The 22,719-nt window shown below is 44.6% G+C and overlaps 2 protein-coding genes and 1 long non-coding RNA gene across 3 annotated transcripts in view; 2 read left to right on the forward strand and 1 right to left on the reverse strand.

Moving 5' to 3' along the window:
* Positions 1-22,719, reverse strand: part of LOC308097945 — a 435,438-nt gene that overhangs the window by 371,416 nt on the left and 41,303 nt on the right. The window lies entirely within an intron of this gene.
* Positions 1-22,719, forward strand: part of LOC308097939 (actin, cytoplasmic-like) — a gene marked incomplete at its 5' end in the record, with an annotated part of 85,754 nt that overhangs the window by 27,886 nt on the left and 35,149 nt on the right. The window lies entirely within an intron of this gene.
* LOC308097943 (rho GTPase-activating protein 11A-like) lies at positions 12,524-19,697 on the forward strand. The gene is made up of 8 exons (XM_080446105.1): positions 12,524-12,596; positions 12,763-12,868; positions 13,128-13,189; positions 13,291-13,387; positions 13,960-14,210; positions 18,253-18,416; positions 18,948-19,050; positions 19,599-19,697. Coding segments are annotated over exons 1-8 (822 nt in total). The 5' UTR covers positions 12,524-12,558; the 3' UTR covers positions 19,600-19,697.

A 22,719-nucleotide genomic window follows, 5' to 3' on the forward strand; every position in this document is an offset into this window, starting at 1 on the left:
GATGATTTCTTTAAATAAACACACCATAGAATGGACGGGCAGAGTGCTGGGGCTCTGCGTCACCCACGAAAGAGCACGATGGCTCGACCATGTTACTTTCCGCGGTCCCGAGGACAAGAAAAAGCTGCTGAACCTCAAAGTCACCCCAGGAAATCTTTTCCAGGGCACCATGGATTACCTGAAGGAGAGCAGCGCGGTTCGGAAAGCTCAAGATGAGGCTGCATTGTCCTGCATCCAAGCCCCATCCAGAGCACCTCTCCCCAGACCCCAGTCCCGTCCTGCACGACAGCCAGACCGAGGTAGGCCGCTGAACCGTCAGGAGGGCCCAGTTCGACAGGCCCAGTCTTCCTCCGCTCCACCTGCTGCCAGAGAACAGCGGGACCGAAGGGAGGACGACCGCCCTCGCCCCCCACAGAACAGACCCAGCCAGAGAGGCTCCAACAAGGGTCGCGGTGCCAGGACGCGTCGGTGACACTGTCACTCCCTGCGTGGAAAGCAGGGAAGTTTTCTCCCCCGGTTCCCTCTCCCCTCAGACGGGGGATTCGCGCCTGTATCTAGTGGCCTCGGGCCTCATTTACGGGTCACCGAGGAAGAGGAGGAGATCTCCACCGGAGCTAGCAGATGCGACGGAAGATCGCTCGCCAAGCACCGAAAGAAAGAAGAGCAAAACACAAAACACACACACACATGCCGCAGCAGATTGTCTGAGTGTGCATGCGCTAGAGAGAAATGTTTTGCAAAATACACATACACATGCCACAGCAGATCGTCTGAGTGTGCATGCTATTGTTTCTACTGTTGTTGTTGCCGATGTTGTGCTTTTACATGCTCCTGTATTAAAAAAGACCAACAAAAAATTGCAACTGAAAACAGTCGAAATGAAAATGAGCCGGAGACCGCGACATGGAGACCGGACAGAACAAAGGCGTGTGGCGGGCCAAAACCGCCACCTGCTACATGGGTCACGCCAAAATTTTCCTCTGCGCCACAAGGTAAGACAAAGTCAAACTATTGTCGCAATGACAGTGGGGGGGGGCCAAAATGGCCGCCTCAGCTGTTCAACACGTGTCGCTAGACAAGATGGCGGCCCCCACTTGCAGACACGTGTCGACAATAGCGAAGGCCGGTCCCACGTGCGCAGCCAGGAAAATAAAAATGGCCGCGCCCATGAGCACGAATGTAACAACAAGCACGGTAGCCATGCCAACGAGTGCAGCCAAGATGGCGGCTCATGTGAGTACGAATACAATAACAGTCCCCCCCAATCCTTTAACACTACACATCGAGCGTTGGAAAGAAAGAAACGCCAACCCCTGGGTGCTTCGTACAATAGCAAAGGGGTACAGGCTGCAGTTTTCCACAAAACCACCCATGTCCGACAAAGTACTTTTGTCACGAGCGAGTGGTCAAGCGGCGCTGATGTTACGAGAGGAGATAGCCTCCCTATTACGCAAGAACGCCGTACGGGAAGTGTTACCAGGAGAAAGCCGGCTCGGTTTCTACTCGAGATACTTCCTGGTCAAGAAGAAAGGGGGGGATTACGTCCCATCATGGATCTACGAGCTCTCAACAGGTATTTGAAAACTTTTCAGTTCAAAATGTTGACGGCGGCGGCGTTACTACGCTCGGTCCGTCAGGGCGACTGGTGGAGCTCAATAGATCTCAAGGACGCTTACTGCGGTAAGCGTTCGAGGGTCATGTGTACGAATACCTGGTCCTCCCGTTTGGAATGTCACTAAGTCCCAGGGTGTTCGTCAAATGTACTCAGGCAGCGATAGCTCCCCTGAGGCAGAGGGGTATTCGCATCGCGAGTTACATCGACGACTGGCTACTGAGTGGGGACTCGTATCAGGAGGCATGTCATCACACCAGTACAGTGGTGTCGCACCTGACCTCCCTAGGGTTCACATTGAACTTCGAGAAGTGCGTGCTCACGCCGTCCCGTCGCGTTACTTTCATAGGTATCGAGCTGGACGCGGTCTCTCTCAGGGCTCGTTTGTCTCAGGAGAGGAGAGGTTCCTTTCTGAGATGTTTAGCCATGTTTCAACTGGGACGCAAGGTCCAGTACAAAATCTGCATGAGGGCGGCGGGGCTCATGGCCTCGGCCATTTCCTTGATACGCCTGGGCAGATTGCAGACAATTCCATTTTTGTAAACATTTTAACAACACATTTTTGGTAGGGTCTCCCTGGCAAATATGTTGGCGCGCAGTGCACAGATGAGGGTCCGTGGAAAAGTACATGAACATGTTTGAGAACCACTGGTTTAAACAACAATCAAAACATTTGGAAACAAGCCCAAATATCAACTACATTTTAGAAACCAGCCGCTTATAATAAGCAGACATGGCAACACTGGCCAATGTGCTGTATGTGTTTGTTGATGTTGTTGTAGTGAGAACTTGGAGGGGAAAGTTACAATGTAGACCACGCCCCCACGCAGCCTCCTCCCCACAAGGAAGGGCAGTGCCCCAAAGCATTGTGGTCATTGTAGTAATGCAGCCAAACCCCAGTCATCCAGTCATCGGTTGTTGGTAGTGAATTGCCATCACTACCTGGAGCTGATGGCGGTCTTTTTGGCGTTAAAGCACTTCAGACCCCGCATCAGCGGTTGTCACGTTTTGGTCAAGACGGACAATACTACGACCATGGCCTACATAAACAAGCAAGGAGGCCTGAAGTCTCCTACCTTGGACGGGTTGGCACGGAGGCTGATACTATGGTGCAGCACGCACCTGGAGTCAATCCACGCCTCTCATGTCCCTGGTCTTCTGAACAGGGGAGCCGATCTTCTGTCCAGAGGCAAGACTCAGGCTTCAGAATGGTCTCTGCACCCCGCGGTCGCGAACCAGATCTGGGTCAGGTTCGGGCGGCCCCGGGTGGACCTGTTTGCATCAGAGGAGAACGCGAAATGCTCGCTGTTTTTCTCAATGAAAGGCCAGGCTCCGCTGGGGTTGGACGCCCTGGCGCACGAGTGGCCGAGGGGGCTACTTTATGCGTTCCCTCCGATGGAGCTGATCCACCCTACTCTGGAACGGATCAGGCTCCGGGACCTCACGGTGCTGCTGGTGGCTCCAGCATGGGGCACTTGGAGGTCGGAGATAGCTCCCCTCCTATACGAGCGGCCTTGGCCCCTCCCGCTGCTTGGACCGGTCCCCGGTTGTGGTCCCTTTCCAGGCTTCGGTCCCAGACATCCTGACCTTCCTACAGGATAGGTTGGATCTGGGAAACGCCTTCTCCACAATCAAAGTATACCTGGCGGCCATCTCGGCCAACCATGTCGGTTTCGGTAAGAAAACCGTGTGAAAACAACCAATGGTGTGCCAGTTCATGAAGGGTGCCCTGCGGGAACACCCTGTCTCCAGGTCTTTGTTTCCCACGTGGGACTTGGTCCTGGTGCTCGACTCACTCTCTCGTCCTCCTTTTGAACCACTGGAGACGGTGGAACCTAGGTTCCTCACGCTCAAGACGGTGCTCTTGGTTGCGCTGACAACAGCGAAACGGGTGAGCGATATGCATGCCTTATCGGTAGTTCCGGAGTGCATGAGGTTCGCTGGTGATAACGGTAGGGTTGTTCTTAAACCCAACCCGGCGTTCATCCCCAAGAACCACCTGGCGGTGGTGACACCGACCGTGCTGGTGGCTTTTCATCCGCCTCCGTTTGCCTCAGAGGAGGATCGGAGGCTGCACTGTATCTGTCCAGTGAGGGCCTTGCGGCTGTATGTCCAGAGGACTGCGGCCCGGGACCAACCCAGCCAGCTGTTAGTTTCCCTGGGCCCTGGGCCTGGGGGAAAAGCGGTGGCTAAGTCTACGCTTTCCCGATGGATTGTGGAAGCTATTCGCCTGGCGTACACTAGTAGGGGAGCCCCAGTGCCTGACGGCCTGAGAGCGCACTCTACTAGGGGTGTATCGACGTCATGGGCCCTCTGCAGAGGGGTTTCCATTCAGGACGTCTGCACGGCAGCGAGTTGGGCGTCTCCCTCGACTTTCGCTGCGTTCTACAGCCTGGACGTGGCGGCGTCTTCCCTGGCGCACGCTGTCCTGGGTGTGGCCTCCACCTGAAGGTGGGTAGGTGCATAGAACGGCCGTAGGATCTGTTCATGCCCCTGTAATTTAGTGTATGATTGGCCGACGTCTGGGCCTTAGATGAATAAGGCGGACTTCGGTCTGTCAGGGCCCTCCCCCCCACTAGAATAGACAGGCTGTGCCTGCTTTTTAGTTATGAGGCAGACTTAGGTCTGTCAGGGCCCCACTTCTTTTCCTGTTCCTTACCCCAGACCCGGTGGGTCTGGGGGGGCTTGGGCGCCAGGGGGTCACGTCCCAGGGGGGGCGTGGCCCTGGCGCCCAGGCGCTGGGGCAGGTATTGTGGTATCTTGTTTGTAGATACATTCCGGGGGTTTATATCTCCCATATGTGAACAACGAGAGAGCAATGTAGCAAAACGAAGGGTTACTTCCGTAACCCCGGTTTTGTAAATTGCGAACGAGTTGTTCACAGAAACACCCTTCTTTTTGCTTCACCGTAGGCAGAAGGAAGCTGGTGTATCAAGAGAACGACTTCCGCATTCCGGTCGCCTATAATACCTTCGGGAGGGGGCTGCCGGAAAGCGACGGAAGACCCATCGGGCCAAAAATAGGTTTGGCCCTGAGGGAGTTAATGTGAAGCTTCTGTTATCACCGCCAGAGGGCGCTGTTCCATATGTGAACAACTCGTTCGCAATTTACAAAACCGGGGTTACGGAAGTAACCCTTAGTTTTCTTCCATCAATTAGTCACCCCATGGAGTCTTGAATTCATGGATACTTTTAAAAAAAAATTGTTGCCTTCCTAAGCCAATAATTTGATGACCAGCGGACTTATTGGCTTACGAATGCGACAAAAACCAAAACATATCCATGAATTCAAGTCTCCATGGGGTGACTATTGATAACACACACACACACACACACACACACACACACACACACACACACACACACACACACACACACACACACACACACACACACACACACACACACACACACACACACACAGCCTAGGACTCCACCAAAATCAGTACATAAAACTTCCTCTGAAACAGTAGATAAATAATTACTGAAAAAACTACTTCGTGCTAGATAGACTGCCATAGACATAGGCTATAATCAACAGTTCAATTATGTACCTGATACATCTTCTTCCTATCAAGGAAAAAAACTCCAATGTCTTGAATTAATGTATTATTATTTATTAGGACCATATTTACTGCACAGTACTGTACATATAACTACATTGTATGGGCTGACATTGCACACCATCACAGTTGACAGAGATCAGCTTCAACAGCAAGACGACATGTTCTTTGCTGTGTCTCAAAGGTATGAGTGTGTCAACTTAAACTTATGACCCCGGCAGTGTTACAGCTTTTACTTGAATGATGAGTTGAAACTGAAAGTGATACTTTCTCTGTTCAAAAGGAAGAGACCTTGGTCAACCTGCATGTCCTTTTACTCTCCCGCATACACTCTTCTGCTTTCTATTCTAAGAAAGAAAGAAAGAAAGAAAGAAATAAAGAATTCATGTGCTCTGGCACGCATTCATGAGTGTAAACATAAACTTGGCAGTGGTTCAACTCATTGCAGTCACAGTGTAGCAAACAATTTACTTTCATTTTACTCTCTCTCTCTATCTCTCTCTCTCTCTCTCTCTCTCTCTCTCTCTCTCACACATCATAGCCGGACTGATAGTATAAATCCCTCCCTGGCACCCCTATCAGTGTTTCGCCTTAAAGTGAAGCAATGCAGTGGCACACCTTTTTTGTTCGGTGGCTGCCCTTTTGGCCAACGTCAGTTGTCATGGGAGGAGGTGGACTAGTTTTTATCCTTTATTCTAGCAGGGGAAGATCCGCTGCAACCAATTCCCTATGGACAAAATATGTTTCGGGGTGTAAGTAATACAGTAGGCCCACTCATTTCGGAAACCAGTTATGAGCCAAAAGTATGGAATATCAAAAAACTGTTTGATGCTCTTTGTCACATCACTCTTGAGATAATTTTTTGTCCCATTTGTGCCACAAACAGTGACATCATTAGCACTTGTGACGGCCCCATGGGCCATGAGTTGTTAGACAAATTTTAGGGATGCAAAGTCTGACGTAGATCAGTTCAGGGGTGCCCTTAGCTGCGCACAGAGGGATACACGGACAGATGAGAAAACAATGTTGTCAGCTCCCGGTCTGGCCTTCATCTGTGGTTCAGTGTGTTAAAATAAGAGGGTGGGGGCTACTGAAGATTAAGAGGCTTGATTTAAGCCTTGTTATGGTTCACATACAGTACATTAACTTACACATAGACACATACAGTATACACATACACAGGGAGAGAATAAATCAGACTTACAAACATATTCTGCCTTTGAAATGCAGCTGGAGCTGTATTTTTATTCCCATACTGGTTTGTTGCTGATAGATAATTTATAATCAAAAGTGTATTAGATTATGATTATTGTATTGTATCATTTTGGATAATTGCATAAAGTATGATGTATTTGCTCAGAAGGGACAGTTCTGTAACTGCTGATATAAGATGTCCTTGCTCCCTGGCCTACTCTTTCTTACCCATGAAAGTTGTGGCTACAGTTTATCCATGATGCCTTTGCACAGACAACCTTGCCACCAAGATGAGCCTTCGCCCCTGTTCATGTTGATATTGTGGGGTGGGCTTAATGAAAGATAAACTGTCTGTTATATTGGGGAACATTTTGTATTACCAGTAGAGAATATTTTTGATGCTGTACCACCTTGTCTCTCCTGTGCAAATAATCCAGTAAACCTGATTATTATTTAAGACTGACTCTGTGTTACTTCTTTTTACGGTAATCCTTTTTGAAAGCATACTTTTCCTAAGTTATCAGTTGCAGTTGGCCATTGTCACAGACGAAGAAGTGCTGTGTATGAGAAATGGCTAATTCTCAAAAAGGATTCACATTTCAGGAGATGATTGAAATGGTAACATCAGTTGACACTGAGAGGGCAGATATTTGTATTCAGCATCCAAATTGTGAGAGTGGTGACAGTGCAGGTGACAGTGGAGATGAGGAGATGGTGGACAACTTGTCAGGTCATAGCTCTGAGCTCTGTGCTGTATGCTGTGTTCTCTCTCTCTCTCTCTCTCTCTCTCTCTCTCTCTCTCTCTCTCTCTCTCTCTCTCTCTCTCTCTCTCTCTCTCTCTCTGTGTGTGTGTGTTTCCAGCTGTTCTTATCAATGATGAACAAAACCTCCTAACTCCACTTTTATATATATATATTCTTTTCATTTCCTGAAAAATGAACATTTTGGAGTTAGCTGGTTTCTGCCGGACAGCAGAGATATACAGTATGTGCTGCAGACAGGTGGGGAGCACTGAACCCTATCAGTCTAACATGCTGTGCTTTACAGCAGATCAGGCCATTTCAGAGAAACTCCTTCACAGTTCACCTTACTACTTGTTACATATTTTCTTTCAAAGAACAGGGAACATGTATGAGCACGGCCTCAACAGCTGCAGCTGATTGCAACACAAAGATGCAACCAGTTACACTAATTAAACACAAACAGGAGTGCAACACATGCGCCACTTAAAGACATGCACACACACACAGGCTGGCTTTGTGCGCACGCACGCACACACACACACACACACACACACACACACACACACACACACACACACATGCGCGCACACACACACACACACACACACACACACACACACACACACACACACACACACACACACACACACACACACACATAGGCACACACTTTTGAGTAAAAGTACTTAAAAGACAGTCAATAAATTGAGTACAAATACTTAAAATGATATATAAGTGTGTGTGTGTGTGTGTGTGTGTGTGTGTGTGTGTGTGTGTGTGTGTGTGTGTGTGTGTGTGTGTGTGTGTGTGTGTGTGTGTGTGTGTGTGTGTGTGTGTGTGTGTGTGTGTGTGTGTGTGTGTGTGTGTGTGTGTGTGTGTGTGTGTGTGTGTGTGTGTGTGTGTGTGTGTGTGTGTGTGTTGCGTGCGTGGTGCGCGAGCCTGCGTGTTTTACCAGATTACTTGTTCAGAGTTGGTGAATCTCCAGCCGGTGCCATGTCATTATTCCGACGGCCCATTATTCTGACTTCACGTTGGTCGGACTGGCCCCGACCCCGTTATAACTAACCCTATCCCTAACCCTAACCCTAACCTCACCCTAACCTAATGGTCAGAATAATGGGATGTCGGAATTATGAGCTCTCCAGCCCAGGTCAGGAAGATGCAAGAGATGCAACAAAATAGTCCTATAACAGGTACTGTATCGTAAAGACCTTTGGAGTTTGTTAGTCACAGATGTTCTATCAAATAGAACCGTTGTCAGTCTTACTTGATGTCTCTTCTTCTCTCGTCGTCTAAATGTCGCTTGTTATGTCACATTTCCTTTCTCTCTCCTTTTCCAGGATTTTTAAACCAAGCCAAGGCCAGAACTCTCCCTGCCCAGGCCAGCTAAACCAACAGCCAGGGGACAGTAGGACTAGAACCCTCTAGACAGAAAACGGCCTCAGTCATGCTTAATTCCAATGCCTCATCTTTAGTTCGATTGTTAACCTTGTAAAGTGTTCGCTTTAACAATGTTTTGGGGTGCATGTCTTCCTTTAAACTGGGGTGCTTCTCTCTCAGCAGCGGGTACAGAAAGACCTCTGAGGTCCAAGAGGAGGCTCCGTCATGTCCCGACCTCTGAACTTTAATACAAATTATGTAATGAGTACATGATAAGGATAATTATTGGAAGTAAAGCAGTGTCTCTAATTAAAAGCTTTTTATGTACATGAAGGAAAGAAGCCATCGTGATTCAGTGGTATAAAATGTACAAAATGTATAAAGCCCAACAATGTACTATTTTGTTGTTTGTTTTGTTTTGTTGTTTGTTTTTGTATTCGTATGTTAAGCTTAGACTGTGTAATTTTAACGCTGTATCTTGGCCAGTTCCCACTTGAAAAAGAGACTGTGTCTCAACGTGTTTTTACTGGTTAAATAAAGGTTAAATAAAATTTATTGGCTTCTTTATTTTGACATATTTTTGTTGTTGGGGGTGTGGTTCAGTTCCCTAGCTTTGAGGTTGGCAGGGTATATAAACCTGTGCAGCCTAGGTACAGTAGAAATTGAGTTAAAGACATTTGAGATTGCTTCATCAGGTTTGACTTGCTTCACCTTCAGAAACTGGCAAAAGACAAAACGTAAGTAAAATAAAAATTCAGAGCTCATTGTATGTATGTATGTATGTATGTATGTATGTATGTATGTATGTATGTATGTATGTATGTATGTATGTATGTATGTATGTATGTGTATATATATATATATATATATATATATATATATATATATATATATATATATATATATATATATATACACACACACATACCCACACATACCGTACATGTACAGTATATGCTACATACTGTATTATGTACATGACAATTTACCCAGTCGTTTGTTGACTAGGGCTCATGCCATTTACTCTGATCTTGCCATTTGTAAGTCACTCTGGATAAGTTTTGAGGTGCAGAGTCACCAACAATGAATCTAATGGTCCATGCTGTATGCTGTATGGATATTATGCCATCAATATTCTCCATGTGACATGGCACACAACAATTTTTGGGGATACAAGCATTTAACCATTGTCACATCTGGGCTAGAATGCATAAAAACAATGCACCCGCCGTCCCTCTAAAGCTTAGAGGGACCAGGTTGAGTTGAGTTGGTTTTACAGACAAGATAATCATGTTGCATTAGGAAAATATTTCTTTACCTGGTGGGTGGGGATATTTCGAAGAGGGGGGGTTTTATTACAATTATTCCCTATGTGACATGAGGCAAATCAAAATGGCTTGTTTGATTATATCTGAACTATCCAGTCCAGAAAAAAAGTGGGTTGTCAAATGTAGCTTGTTTTCTGTTAGTAGCCACATCAGAGACACCAAATTATGAATACAATACTGAAAAAGTGAAATGTTTGGCAAAAGTGTTGAAAGTGAAGCAATTGATTACTGTAGCTGGATATTCAACTTCAATGCATAAATCTTTGGTTTATTTTAATTATTCTAACAATTATCTATGCGTATTGAAATGGTAACCACCTCAAGTCCCCCAGGGATATATACTAGGCTCCCTCCTTTTCCCCTCCACACCGAAAGTATATTTTCGCTGAAAATAGCAGATCTACAAGATCACAATGTGTGTGTTGCAAGCTTACCTTGTGAGGCCTTAGGTATTTGGACACGACAACACAGTGATTCAGCACCATGGACAGTGACATTATAAGAATATGTGTACATTAAGACACATCTACACACATCTTACTGTATAAATCACTAGAATTTTTTTGGGGTGAAATTTTAACCCTGCACCATTAGAATACACTTTTGTCTAAAAACAAATATGATTATGGTTAGATTGATTATGTCTTTAAAATCCAATGCACTATTATTTAGGCTAATGTAACTGCAATTTGTGAGAAGCTTGCAAAAAATTATTTCACCCACTCTTATGTACCAGGTATAAATAATGCAGACAGGAGTTTTCTTCATTTCAATTATTTTAGTAGGCCTAACACCGTTGCTGACATGCTCATACTCTTCATTCCACACAGCTGTGTTTTTGTTTTTACAGAGAGACAGACGATTCATATGAACACGCTTCAATTTCAAAAGGTTTAATTGTTGGAATTTGAGAGAGAGAGTCTTGTTGATTTTTAAATCATCCATTTTTCTTCAACGCACTGACTGAATAAGGTATGTTTTGATGCTTTTTGATTACAATATTGATTGTAACATGAAATTAGTTGATGTATTATTACTTTAGAAGCGACCAACAAAACACATTGTGGATAATTTTAGTTGTGTTTATTGGTGTAATTCCACAGGTTGATACACAGTTTGGTTCATATTAGGCTAATTTGTTACAATATCTGATAGTAGGGTGAACATTACAGTTAGAAGTAACAACAGTGGTGGGAAAAGTACTAAAATGTTTTACTTAAGTAAAAGTATCAATACTGCAATGCAGACAAACTCTGTTAAAAGTAAAAGTCCAGTAATCAAAATGTACTTGATTAAAAGTACAAAATTATTGGCATAAAAATGTACTTAAAGTACCAAAAAACCCCGTTATCATATGTCTAATATGTATAAAAATCTTTTGAAAATAGCAGATCTACAAGCTCACTAACGAGCTTGTAGATCGGCTATTTTCAAATAGCCAAAGTTTAAACAGTAACTAGTAACTAAAGTTTTCAAATAATTGTAGTGGAGTAAAAGTACAATATTTGACTCTGAGATGTAGTTGATTAGCCTGGTAAAGGCCCTCCCTCCGGAAAATCTCATTTCCATTTGATTTCAGAAAGGAGTCTGGCATGAGAACCTGTGTGTGTTTCTGTCTGTGGGCTGGAGTTGGGCGGGATTAATACCGTTGACTGACAACCCCTTCAGCCAATCAGCAGTTGTTCCCCTTCAGCCAATAAGCACTTCATTTTTACCACCACCAGACCAATGTGACGCAACGGGACTTTTGAAAGGGCCATGCCCATAGGTTGCCTTATTCGGATACATGCGTGTCACTGCCCACCCCTGCCGGTTCTCTGAAATTTTATTTTTAAATAGGCTCTGTCATGATTGATTGACCACATATATGAAGTTAAACAACTAAATTATACAAACAATCACAGAACGATGAGCGAGGAGGGGCTTTACCAGGCTAAGGACACTGATACTGTAGGCTCGTCCACTTGGTGGACGACGAAAAAAAGCCAAATAAGCCCTCATGCTAGACTCCTTCCAGAAATGAAATGGAAATGAGATTTTCCGGAGGGAGGGGCTTTACCAGGCTTGTAGTGGAGTAGAAGTAAAAGAACAATAGAACTCCACTAAAGTAAAAGTACCTTAACATTGTACTCATTGTACTTAAGTATGGTACTTGAGTACAAGTACTTTCCACCAGTGTGTAACAATGTCATTGTGGCTATTTTCAATTATTGGCTAGCGAGTTGTTTTCATGTGAATGTGATGGAAGGCGGTTGTCATTAATCACCATGTTGCATCATGTCATCAAAACAACAGATCTAACAACGTTAGCTTGCTGTTAGATTGTAGATCTGTTCTATTTCGGCAAGCGACACCGACGTACTGATATAAAGAGGGTTTGTGCGTCAACGGCCGTGGAGGAGAGTTCAACACACACACACACACACACACACACACACACACACACACACACACACACACACACACACACACACACACACACACGAGCGCGCGCACGCACACACACACACACACACACACACACACACACACACACACACACACACACACACACACACACACACACACACACACACACACACACACACACACTGTGTTTTTGTCATCTTGTTTGAACTACATGTTAATTGTGCTCTCTCTCTCTCTCTCATGCTGCTCTCTCTTTCTAGGGCCATGCTGCTCTCTCTTTCTAGGGCCATGCTGTGTTTCAGTTATGTTGACCTGTGTCCTGAGGGCTCCATGGGCCTGAAGAAGGACGTGATAGACGTGGATGACAGGTAAATAAGCCCTCCAGCGTTTCTGTTTTATCCTTTTGACCAGTGGTTCTCAAAGTGGGCTCCTTGAAATTAAAATGTTTGACAACCACTGCTTTTGACAGATATGTACAAATAATATATGGTTATCTATATGCATTTTCTTAAATAAAAACATGAATATCAACAGGCAGCGGTTGATGGCTGTGCAGCAGCTCAGAGCCACGTACGGCATTACGATAAAGAAGAGGTACAACAAAACCAAACAAACGTCAAAGTCACCATCTACCAACACGGTGAGTCTGTGGATAAACACACCTTACTAACATGCATTGTGAATTACTTGAATGTGTCATTTTCTCACTGAGTCATGTATGAGCATGTGACGAATAAAACCTATTGAATCTTGAGAGCACACTCACTCATCCCATCCCAGTTTAAAGATCACATGTTTGTGCTTGAGTCTTAAAAGGCACATTCAATCAACTTGATTGATCATATTTTGACCATTTATCTTATGAAATCTTAAGTACTGTTTAATGTATTTTTCCTCAGGTGAAGGTTTTTGGAGCACAGCTGGAAAGCCTACCACAGTCTGAACATGGGGACGTACCTAGGTAAATGGAGAAAGCTTGTTTAAAAGCCACAAATAATGTCAGTTAATGTTTCTGTTCATTTTTTTCCCTCCTAATTTCATTTCATGTGTGTGCTTTCTCAGGTTTCTGGTTGATGCCTGTGAGATGCTGCTGCTTCACATAGACACAGAGGGCCTGTTCAGGAAATCAGGATCCATTGTTCGTCGAAAAGCACTCAGGGTGATGCTCTAGTTCATTTTAGTATTAGCATTAGTAGATGTTCTTTTTATATTGCTGTTTGTTCTGCACCTGGGCATCACATGGATGTGTGTGCACTATCTTTTTCATGGCTCTAGTTGACCTTGCTTTCATTTGGCAACCTTGACCCCGGGAGAGGTCTAAATGACATGCTATCCAATCAGTACTGTGATATGACTTTAAATCAATATCATGATTATTTCAAACTTTCTTAAACAGTGACATTTGCAGATCTACCAGCTCTGCTATTTTCAATTTTTTTGCATCCTACCATTGTACAACAACATACTGTAGTGTATAATACAGGGTTTGAGTGGTTAATAAGACATCTATTTAGTCGATTATAAAAAAATCTGTTTCATGTCTATTCGTTGATATAAAATACTAATGATAAAAACTCTGCCTCTTGATTAATTGATTAACCTACACAAGCCAGATTAAGTCTGTTACTGGTTCTAAATATCGGTTTCCATATATTTTCGATGAATTGCCCAGCCCTATATCCAATGCAGTGTATGAATTAAGTCTAACACAATGTTTCATTGTTTCTTCAGGCCAAGCTGGATGCAGGTGAGCAGTGTGTGTCTACGGCTGATCCCTGTGATGTGGCCGAACTGGTGAAGCAGTTCTTCAGGGAGCTACCAGAACCTGTCCTGCCCACAGAGCTGCATGAAGCATTTCTGAAAGCCCAGCAGCTGAACAATGAGTGCACCGCCGCCACATTGCTGCTGTCCCGCGTTCTGCCTGACAGAAACCGCTGCGTACTGCGCTACCTTTTTGAATTCCTCCACAAAGTGTCCCAGAGGTAATATTAGACTGATCAAAGCGTGTTCACCAGCTTTTTTTTATTAATAGAGAATAATAATAGAGAAGAATAGAGAAGAATAGAGAATACTGGGAGCGCCATGAAAGACGGCCGCATCCGTACGCGCTCTGTAACATCGCAACGTTTTTCCATCTTTTTAGTATTTTTTAGCCTTCTCCTTTTTCCCTACACCGTCGCGTGTCTAAGGAGTTATGACAGACAAGCACTTATGGACATTAGCACAGCGATTACACACAGAATTCCGGACTTTTTCGCTGAAAACCTTCCACTCGGCTGGGAGGGGGGAGGGGTTCCCTTTGTTCCGGCAGGAACAGAAAGTTACCCGAGGCGACGAAAAAGACCGTGGCGTCGAGGGACAAGAGCAGGTCTCCTCGTAAGGACAACAAAACGTGGATATAAACCTGCACTGCCTTCAATCCTGCTAGCGAACGTTAGATCTCTGTGTGAATCAAGAACTGTGACCACTATGGACGACTTACTGGCGCGCGTTAAATACAACGCAGAGACGAGGAGCAATTGTATTGTTGTGCTAACAGAGACGTGGCTAACGGAGTTAGCATCTGATTCTTCCATCACTCCCCCTGGTTTCACCGTGTATAGAAAAGACAGAGACACTGTACTAAGCGGTAAGCAACGTGGGGGGGGAGTTTGTGCCTTGATCAACAACAACTGGTGCAAAGATGTTAAAATCCTAGATAGTCACTGCTCACCAGACCTTGAACTTTTAATCATAGCCTGCCGTCCTTTCTACCTACCACGCGACTTCAGCATTGTGATTGTAGCCGTTGTTTACATTCATCCTGGAGCTAATAAGGACACAGCTATGAGGGAATTACACCAGGCGATCAGTGCACAAGAAAATCGCCACCCGGACTGCGCAGTCATCTGCCTAGGCGACTTCAACCGGACAGACTTAAAAAAGGTCTTTCCCAAATTCCACCAGCATGTCGCCTGCAGTACCCGTGGTGACAATATTCTTGACCACTGCTACACGCCCTTCAAGGATGGATACAAAGCCCTCCGACGCCCACCGCTAGGAAGCTCTGACCACGACGCCATCCAGCTGCTACCTGCCTACAAACAGAGGCTAAAAAGGGAGCCGGTCGTTGAGAAGGAAATCCGAATCTGGTCTGAGGACACAGACGCTATGCTACAATCCTGCTTCTACCAGACTGACTGGGGGATGTTTAAGAACGCCGCTGGGAATAACATCAACGAACTCTCAGACTCAGTCACTGGCTTTATCAGTAAGTGCATAGATGACATAGTCCCAAAAAAGACAGTTCGGATCTATCCCAATCAGAAACCATGGATGGACAGCGGAGTACGTGCACATCTGCATGAACGGGATGCTGGTTTCAAATCTGGCGACGTGGAAACGCGCAACACGACGCGCGCGGCCCTAAACAGCGCCATCAGGAAGGCGAAAAAGGCCTACACAAAAAAGATGCAAGACAAACTCAGCAATGGCGACATCAGGAGCACATGGCAGGCGGTACACACCTTGACAGACTGCAAAACAAGAACCAGAAGCGAGGTGAACCCGCCTGCCTGCCTCCCCAACGAACTGAACACTTTCTACGGCCGGTTTGAGATCAGCTCCAACCGCGGCAGCCAAGCGGGGCCATCAGCAGCACCAGCAGAGGACAACCCTCTAACCATCTCGGAGAGAGAAGTGCGTACAGCCTTCACACGGGTCAACATCCACAAGGCAGCCGGACCTGATGGGATTCCAGGCCGGGTCCTTAAGACATGTGCAGACCAGCTGGCGGGTGTCTTCGCTGACATCTTTAACCTCTCCCTCTCCCTGGCTGTGGTCCCTGCAGGGTTCAAAATGTCAACCATTGTGCCCATTCCCAAAAAGGCCAAAGTGACATGCCTGAACGACTGGAGACCTGTTGCTCTCACCCCGATCGTCAGCAAGTGTTTCGAGAAACTGGTGAGGGAATACATCAGCTCCACGCTACCTGCCTCGCTGGATCCGTGGCAGTATGCATACCGCAAAAACAGATCCACCGACGACGCTATTGCCATGGCTCTCCACACCGTCCTCTCGCACATGGACAACAAGCTGCTGAAGGACAAATATGTACGTATGCTGTTCGTGGACTACAGCTCAGCATTCAACACCATTGTCCCAGCAATACTTGACAAAAAGCTCAGAGACCTAGGGCTACACCCAAGCATGTGCGACTGGATACAGGACTTCTTGTCCAACCGACATCAGGTGGTGAGAATGGGCAGCATCACATCCGACCCCCTGACCCTCAACACCGGAGCACCCCAGGGATGCGTGCTGAGCCCCCTCCTCTACTCCCTGTACACGTATGACTGCATAGCCACACATGTCTCCAACACCATCATAAAGTACGCGGACGACACGACAGTGATAGGCCGAATCGTCAACAACGACGAGTCTGACTACAGAGAGGAGATCAAATCACTAGCACGCTGGTGCCGGGAGAACAACCTCTCTCTTAACGTCGACAAGACCAAAGAACTGATCGTGGACTTCAGGAGGCCGCGGAGAGACCATGCGCCCATCCTCATCGACGGTGCTGCAGTGGAAAGGGTCAGCGAGTTCAAGTTCCTCGGAGTACACATCGAGGAGGACCTCAAATGGGAGACGCACTCCACACACGTGAGGAAAAAGGCTCAGCAGCGACTGTACTGGCTCCGCCGCCTGAAGAAGCTCGGAGTAGGACGTCGCATCCTCAGGCTGTACTACAACAGTTCTGTCGAAGGCATCCTAACAGGCTGTGTCACGGCCTGGTACGGGAACTGCACTGCCCGAGAAAAGATCAGCCTACAACGAGTAGTGCGATCGGCAGAGCGGATAATGGGAATCGAGCTCCCAGCGCTCCAGGAACTGTACAAAAAGCGGTGCGTGCTCAAAGCCAAGCGCATCATCAAGGACAAGCACCACCCAAGTCACAGACTGTTCAACCCCCTACAACGACCGCGACCGGGCAAGGGGCTCTACCGCAGTATCAAGAGTTCCACCACCAGGTATTGGTGTAGTTTCAATCCGGCTGCTGTCAGAATGCTGAATGGGGAATAAGCCTGGATGAGGCATAGGCCTTGTTCAGCAGCCTTTTCTTTTCTGGCTCTTCCTGAACACACCTGTGGATTATACCAGGGACAATGACTTGGACTTTAGCCCCCCCTCGGACACACCTGTGGACTACACCAGGTACAAATGACTTTTTGTTGCACTCTCTCATGGAGCTACTTGCGGATTATACTAGGGTCAGTCCACTCTAGGTGGACACGCACTGACCTTTTGCACCTTAATCCCTTGTATAACGCACTGACTTTTTTTTGGGTCTTTTTTTATTGTGCTCCTTTTCCTCTAAGCACCTTAACGTCCATTGTCTATCATGCACAGTATAAGTATAACATGCACAGTATACAATACATTGCTGCTATGCTCAGGCACCTTAGTTTAGTTTTTTTTTAGTTTTTATTATCTCAGGTAATTTGTAAATATGTAGATAACTTGTCTGGCCTTCTGTTGCTCTCTTGTTTTGATCTCCTTCCCACTTACCCCCCACCCTCTTCTTCTCCCCCCCCCCTCTTCTTTCTATGGAAACTAACGTTGCGATGGGAACGATGTACAAAAAAGAATTTCACCCACTCTTTTACCTTGTAAACCTGTGATGTGACAATAAAACTGATTCTGATTCTGATTCTGATTAATTAAGTATTTTACAAGGCTTAATCTTGTATTAAAATAAATTGATGAAGAAAAAAGAATATTAAACTATAAATACAAAATATATCCACACATCCCAGCTCCATAATATGCATTTTAATCTTTATTTGATAATGTTTCATTCGTCTGACCTTCAAGAAAAGACAGTTTTCTGATCTTGAAGAAGGAGGACAGACAGACAAAGCTTGATCAAATAAAGATGAATTTAAATGGAACCGGACTCAGTCTTACAGGACTTGTATATATATGTCCCATACTGTTAACATTGCCCTTGTACTCTGTAATTGTTGTTTGTGCCTGCCCTAGCAGATCAGAGAATAAGATGGACAGCAGTAGCCTGTCTGTGGTCTTCACTCCTAACCTCCTTCCCTCTGGAGAGGGAACTGACAAGATGAACGCCAGCACAAAGAAACGCCTCGAGTTGCAGAGAGCAGTCATCCACTGCTTCATAGAGAACGCTCAGGACTTTGGTACGACTCTAGACGTCACAGTTCATTTCTAATCTATGCCATTCATTTAGACAACAAACACTTTATCAAACCCTATATACTTCATTGACCGGGGTCCCCCAGGGATCTGTACTTGGAACCCCTTCTTTTTTCCCTCTACAGTGTAGAGGGGAAAAAGTCTAGAGTCTACACCAAATCTCGTCACTAAAAATAGCCGATCTACAAGCTCACAGTTAGATGCTATTTCTGCTGAATTTTATTGAACGTATATGCTATTAGGGCAAGGACAGCTTATTGGCCATGGTTGTAATTTAATGATAATCACCTGTTATTTGTTTAAAATAAACTAGAATATGTTTGCCCACAAAAACTATTTTTTATTTTATAATAATATTATAAAATAACAAGAAAGACAAGCATTTGTTAAAGTTGACGTACATCTTACAAATGTTTACATGATATATCACTAACTCATTTGATTACTAAAATTTTGATCGGTTAATATCTGTCGAACAACTAATCAATGACTTTTTGTACTTGTTTGTGTGATAGGTGTGTTACCACAGTTCCTCACGGAGAACGTTCCGGCCATGCTAGGCAGTGAGGCCAGCGCTCTGTCACCTCCTCAAGACAGACCCAAGGAACCATACTGGTGGTATGGAATGTTTAGGGCCATTCTCTACAAATCACTGTATACTTGACATTATTGCAAACAGGACTTGCTTGAGATAGGCAATCCAACATGCTCAAAATAACAGTGCAGCTATTCTTTGAAAAAGTTGTTATTGTTGTGTTTTCAAGCCAAACATCCATAATTTAGTAACTGCACAATTATATTATGTTTCGCCAACATTAAATAATTATTCAGGTATAAGTATACAACATTTTTAACTGATTGAGAAGACTTTATTTATCCCCCAAAGGGGAAATTCAAGGTGTCACAGCAGAATTAGAAGATTACAAAGTCGAATGTTCACAGACAATAAATATGACAATACATACAGTACAACCACAAACTATAATAATACATCTAATGCAAAACCTCTTTTGGGACTGCTTATCCAACTTATCCAATTGGCACTTTCAAACTAATTGTGTCTCCTTATTAATCACAAACGGCAAACAAAAGTAAATAAAAATTATTTGTTTCAAGAATACAGTAAGTATTAAGTATTAATCTTATGAACTCTCCCTACTCTGCAGATCATTGCTCCTCCTGATAGGAAATACTCTGTGTGGATCGGTGGTTCCATCCTGGCTTCTCTCTCCACCTTCCAGCAGATGTGGATCAGCAAGCAGGAGTATGACGAGTCCGGTCCCTCTATCGTCCACCGCAAGTGTTTCTAGAGAGAGAAACTCTCCACCCATTCCATTTACTGCTTACCAACCAAGGGAAAAGCAAACTTCCGAAGATATACTGTATATTGCCCCTGCTATTGCCCCCATAGTAGCCCAAATCACAAACCTATCCATCAGCCAGTGTCACGTCCCACAGGATTTCAAGTTGGCAAGAGTAATCCCTCTGCATAAAAAAGGAAGCAAATTAGAACCTGGCAACTATAGGCCTGTTTCCATCCTTTGTTCCATCTCAAAGGTTGTAGAGCGATTAATTCAAGAACAAATCAACAGCTACCTCAGCGAGCATAAACTGTTGTTTGAATTCCAATCGGGCTTCAGAACCTCCCATTCCACTGACACATGCCTACTGTATCTGACCGACTACATCAAACGTGAGGTAGACGCGGGCAAATACTGCGGCATGGTCATGTTGGACCTCCAAAAAGCGTTCGACACTGTAAACCACTCAATTTTACTTGATAAGCTGAGGGCGATTGGTTTTGACTGCACATCACTAAACTGGATGAGATCTTACCTGGAGGGAAGAGAACAAGTGGTTGACATCAACGGAACCATGTCCTCGTCCCTCCCGGTGAGCTGTGGGGTTCCTCAGGGCAGCATTCTAGGGCCGTTACTGTTTCTTCTATACATTAACGACATGAGTGCTGCCTGTAACTGCAAATTGTTCCTGTTCGCTGATGACTCGGCACTCCTGATCTCGGGAGAGGACAAGTTGCAAGTTGAGGAGGCGCTCAGCTCCGAACTCTCAAAAATCCGTACTTGGCTTACCGATAACAAACTGTCACTACACCTTGGGAAAACTGAATCCATTCTCTTTGGGACCAAACATTCCCTCAGACAGATGGATGTAAATGATTTCAAGGTCAAAGTCGATGACACAATTATCTCTAGCAAAGAAGAGATTACCTATTTGGGTTGTGTACTTGACAAATACCTGACAGGTGATAGCATGGCTACAAAGGTGGTCAAAAGAGTAAACCAGAGAACCAAATTTATGGGCAGAGTTTCCTCTTTTGTCAACCCTCAGGCCCTCAGGACCCTCTCTGGGGCCCTGATTCAACCACTTTTTGACTATGCTTGCACCTCCTGGTACTCCAACACCTCAGTGTCACTGAAGACTAAGCTTCAAACCTCCCAAAACAAACTGATTCGGCTACTCCTCGGATTGGGGCCCATGACCCACCTTTCTCCCACCCATTTTGCCAGCCTAGGCTGGCTCAGGGTGGAAGACAGGGTTAAACAACTAAAAATGGGACTGGCCTTCAAAATTGTAAATGCAAATTTGCCCGATATGCCCCCAATTCCCGCATATCTGAGTAAATACCTCCAAAAGGTTAGCGACACCCACAGTCACAATACCAGAGGGAGCGTTAACAACAATTTGGTACCACCCACCCATAAATCAAACATGGGCAAATTCTCCTTCTACAGCACTGCCACCCAGGATTGGAATAGTCTAACTCCATCCCTCAAAAAATGCAGTTCGCTGGGCTCATTTAAAAGAGCCTTAAAAAATCACCTTTCAGGAGGCCAAAGGTGGAGGTAGTACCATTTTCCCGTTAGACAGCAGACCCCCCCCCCCTGTTCTTGTACATATTTTTTTCCCCCTCTTTTTTATTTTTTTGGTTGTACATAGTGTTATATATTGTTTTTGGCTGTTTATTTTGTAATGATATTTGAACTGTGGTGCCACTATATATGCCTATGAATTAAATACCAAGGCCCTCATTGGAAACAAGTCCGCAAGGACTTTTATGAACGGACCTGTTAGACAAAGTATTTTAAATGTAACTGTGCTGTTTTACATTTTTTGCCTAATAAAATATTCAATCAATTCAAAAAAAAAAAAAAAAGTATATTCTGTGAACCCACATGGATATCCATTTGGTTTTATTTTTCTTTGTACAGCATACATGATGGTAATTAGTATCCATTTTTGGGCTGTGATGCAAGGAGTGCACATGGTGACCTTACATGTCATCATGCTTTAATAGGTGGTTTAATTGAAGGACCTAAAGAAAATAAGCATGTTATTATTAAGTTGATAAGTCAAGATATCACTGATGTCTCTTGTACGTAAATGAGGAGAAATAACAGGAGGAAGGCGTGATTCTGAACTCCATGCCCAAAATATGCCAGCAGCAGCAGCAGCAGCACAGCTACAGAAGGATATCTATGTGTTACAGCTCTCATATCTATGGAAGTAGATATGAGAAGTTTTTATTGGACTTGATTAGTTGAAAGCCACAAAAACACAACTGACAAATGTGTGACTTCATTCACATGTATTTTACTATTTTACTAGTTGATTTGTGTTGTGTAAAGTCATATCCACAAAAATATGTTCTTAAATTTTTACACTTTTATGGATCCATTTCTGCATGTCGAGTGATATTTGCATTTTTGTGAAAATGTGTCCAATTTGTACCACAGCAATCTGTAAAATTCATCCCACAAATGCACTTTGTTACTTGCAACCTGCAAAAACGAAATTGACAGATGTATTTAGGCTACTACCCACACATACTGTATATATTATTTTATTTTGTGTTGTGTAAAGTCATATCCACATGTACTATTTATGACAATGTTTATTAAGGTAATAAAATCAAGTCTAAAGTTCGGCAAAAACCCACCCACTCGCATTGAGTTATTTCTTCTGACACCAGCAGGGGTAAAACAGCGAAACTACAGGCCATTCATGTGAACTGTCACTTCCTACTGTATATAGACTCAATTTCAAAGGCGGATGCTGGGCCCTTGAGAAATGCTTTGGTTTCCTCCATAGAATTCAGGAATCCCTGAATTCTAGAAAGCTAAACTGCAATAAAAGCATGTTCATGAAATGAATAGCTTTGTCTCTATTCTCATCGTGGTGTCTCATCTTCTGAGAGATGAATGTTACTTCTTTGTGAAAAGTAAAATGATACGTCCTGTATACTGAAGATTCTAAACAATGAACAGT

This window comes from Gymnoscopelus braueri, assembly GCF_963280865.1.
Source record: "Gymnoscopelus braueri genome assembly, chromosome: 13".
In the NCBI taxonomy this organism is placed as follows: Eukaryota; Metazoa; Chordata; class Actinopteri; order Myctophiformes; family Myctophidae; genus Gymnoscopelus; species Gymnoscopelus braueri.